The sequence below is a fragment of the Arachis ipaensis genome, chromosome B02, assembly GCF_000816755.2.
Source record: "Arachis ipaensis cultivar K30076 chromosome B02, Araip1.1, whole genome shotgun sequence".
NCBI lineage: Eukaryota > Viridiplantae > Streptophyta > Magnoliopsida > Fabales > Fabaceae > Arachis > Arachis ipaensis.
In genome coordinates, this window is record NC_029786.2 from 103502135 (window position 1) to 103505435 (window position 3301).

The following is a 3301-nucleotide window of genomic DNA, read 5'->3' on the forward strand; positions in this document are numbered from 1 at the left end:
TATTATTAAAGTAAAAAATAATAATTTAATTATTTTTGAATTAAAATAGTAAAATTTATATACGATAAAAATTATAAATTTAATAATAATTAAATTCTTATTTTTATAATTAAAAAATTATAAATTTAATAATGGTTATGCTCTTATTTTTTACTTAATCATTCTCCTCATTTAAAAAATTCTTCTTTGGCATTTATTCTTTCTTATTTGTCACCATTAAACTAAGTATTTTTCTTTTGTTTGTTTTTTTTTTACCTATCACTACAAAATTTAGGTGATTTTTGGATTAATATATTATAACTATAATCTGTACTCAAATGGCATAGTCTCCCCATACTCAATTAAGAAGTCGTGAGTTCGAGTCTCCTATCTTTGGTTAAAAAAAAAAAAAAAACCTAAACCAATATAATGTAGCACAAAATTTTTGTCAGTTATCAAGCATGTAAGGAAAACTAGCCCAAAATAATGGGCCTGAGAAAAAAGGCAACATGACCCGAGGCCCAAACTAAGAGGTTAAGGTTTATTCTTCTGAGGAAGAAAGAGGAAAACAAGAGAGCCATCCGGTGGAAGAAGAAGAGCCTTAAGAATGGGTTCTAGAACACAGAGATGGAGCGAGCTGGAAGAGGACGACGAGAATCTCGATTTCCTTCTGCCGCCGAAGCAGGTCGTAGGCCCCGACCAGAATGGAATCAAGAAGGTCATTGAATACAAGTTCGCCGACGACGGCAGCAAGGTTAAGATCACCACCACAACACGCACTCGTAAGCTCGCCAACGCTCGCCTCAGCAAGCGCGCCATCGAGCGCCGCTCATGGCCTAAGTTCGGCGACGCCGTCCACGAGGACGTCGGTAGCAGGCTCACCATGGTCTCCACCGAAGAGATCCTCCTCGAGCGCCCTAAGCCCCTTGGTCAGTATTTTCTCACTCTATTTCCGTCATGGAATCCAACCCTAAAATACTGCGATTTGATTAATGGTGGGATTTTAGATTAGTGTCACTAATGTCAGACATAAATATTGTTTCCGAGATGTGTTAATTGATGATTTTCTGATGAATAAGGGCTGTGACCTTGTGAGTATAGCGTAATTTGGTGGATAATGGAAAACAGAGTTATTTCGTGTTTCTAGCAGTAGTAAGGTTTCTACTCTTTTACAATGTGTTCCATGTGTGGTGCTGTGGCTTTTTTGTATTTCTGATTTTCTACCATCTAGCATATCCCACTGAACAAGACATAGTTGTTTTTGTTGTTGATTGTGATGTAGGGTGCAATCCAAATTGTTTGTGCCTGCAATCAAATTGAAGTTTTGATCCCTCTTTAATTTATTTTTTTCCTCTTCTGGTATTGGCATTTGAATGAATGTGCTATCCTCTAGAGGATAATGGTTAATAGTTAATACTTTAATAGTTTACATTCATCTTGTACCTGTATCTGTTAGACTCTTGTCAAAGCTACGTTGATGTGCATCATCCTGTAGGTGTATGTGTTATCATAGTAGGGTTTTGTACTTTGGTTTCGAATTAATATTGACTTTTGCAACTTGATAACAGGTGCCAAAACTGAGGAACCAAAGGCTACTGGTGATTCATTAGGTCAGTTCCAGAAAGGTGCTGTTCTTATGGTGTGTAGGACTTGTGGGAAGAAGGGTGACCACTGGACTTCAAGGTGCCCCTACAAGGATCTTGCTCCACCGTCCGAGGGATTTGTCGACAAGCCTCCTACATCTGATGCTGCAGCTGCTGTTCCTGGTTCAACAAAGGGAGCATATGTGCCTCCTGGAATGAGAGCCGGTGCGGAGAGAACTGGATCGGACATGCGGCGCAGGAATGATGAGAACTCTGTGAGGGTCACTAACTTATCGGAGGACACAAGAGAGCCTGATTTGCTAGAACTGTTCCGCCCATTTGGCGCAGTGAGCAGAGTCTATGTTGCTATTGATCAGAAGACCGGCATGAGCAGAGGATTTGGATTTGTTAACTTTGTAAACAGGGAAGATGCACAGAGAGCAATTAACAAGCTCAATGGATATGGATATGACAATCTCATCCTCAGAGTTGAATGGGCTACCCCCAGGACAAACTAGATTCTTGTTTGTTTTCTGCCTCTTCCTCTTGAATTTTTCCCTAAATTTTTGCAAGAGTATTGTCTTCATCCGGGGAGATTTTAATTATTTTTAAATTAAAATGAACTTCGATTCAAAATCAGTTGATGAGTGTAAAAGAGTTGTTTGCTTGGTTGCCTTAATTGAAAATCATATAAGTTTGATGGGCATGTTTCACTTCCGGTTTATACAACCACCATCTCTTAAGTTAAATATGAAAATAATAATTTTTTTTTTCGGTTACCCACGGACCACAAAGGTCAAGGATTAATCCGTCGCAACACTTGGTTAAGCTATATTTTTGCGGAACTACGATTTCTACCTTTTGTATTCAACAATGTATATGCAAGCAAAATTTTATTCATAAACTGGTGGTTGATAAAATTCAGATGGAATTATAAAAAGTTTACATTTGAAAGCCGCTAGAGAACTACTAACTACAAAGGAGCAATTGCGGTGACAGAGATGATCACAGGGGTAAGTTGGAGCCACAATTGCAAATTTGAGGGTTCTAATTGGGACCAACGAAATTGTGGAGGACATTTTGAGCATCAGACCAAATTGAAATTTAACTCAACTATAAAGCGTAAACAATGAAAAATGGGTCGTCTGAATTTAAATAAAATTTTTTATTATTATAACAAGACACCATTCAAATTTGAATATAATAACTTAGATTAGGAAAAAATTATAATTATTAATTCACCAATACAAACAAAATTTAAATCCTAAACTTGTCACAATCTCTTTGATTGAACACATCACTTGGAAACAACTAGATTAACACTAACATATATGAATAGGGAAATAATAGTAATACCAATATCCATTACATAGAAAAAAAATCCTCCTTTTTTGGGAGGCATGAAGAGCACAATTAAGAGTATGTGATGTCCCTAAAAAGATAATAAAAGAAGTTACATTGCCTCTTAAAAGTTACATGATATATTATACACAAATATACTATTTCTTTTTAGAAAGTTGAAAGCCTAATATATATATATATTTCACTTATTATCTTTGTATTATGTGAAGTTTAACAACGAACGAATAAACATGACACTAAACTCCCAAGTAAAAAACAAAATAGTAGACATGACCAATAAAAAAGTGTCACATATAACATTACTTAACACTAAGATAATACATTTGGTGAAGCAAAAAATATAAATAATAAAGAAATAAATAAAAAACCTCTACCAC

At 35.8% G+C, this 3301-nt stretch overlaps 1 protein-coding gene across 1 annotated transcript; it reads left to right on the top strand.

Moving 5' to 3' along the window:
• LOC107626114 (eukaryotic translation initiation factor 3 subunit G) lies at window positions 533-2268 on the top strand. The gene is made up of 2 exons (XM_016328899.2): window positions 533-908; window positions 1548-2268. The coding sequence occupies exons 1-2, from the start codon at window positions 587-589 to the stop codon at window positions 2078-2080; spliced, it is 855 nt and encodes a 284-aa protein (XP_016184385.1). The 5' UTR covers window positions 533-586; the 3' UTR covers window positions 2081-2268.

Excerpts from the sequence above, each read along its gene's own strand:
- LOC107626114 (XM_016328899.2), top strand. The coding sequence starts at position 587 with ATGGGTTCTAGAACACAGAGATGGAGCGAGCTGGAAGAGGACGACGAG. Across the intron at positions 909-1,547 it reads CGAGCGCCCTAAGCCCCTTG|GTGCCAAAACTGAGGAACCA; the intron begins GTCAGTATTTTC and ends ACTTGATAACAG.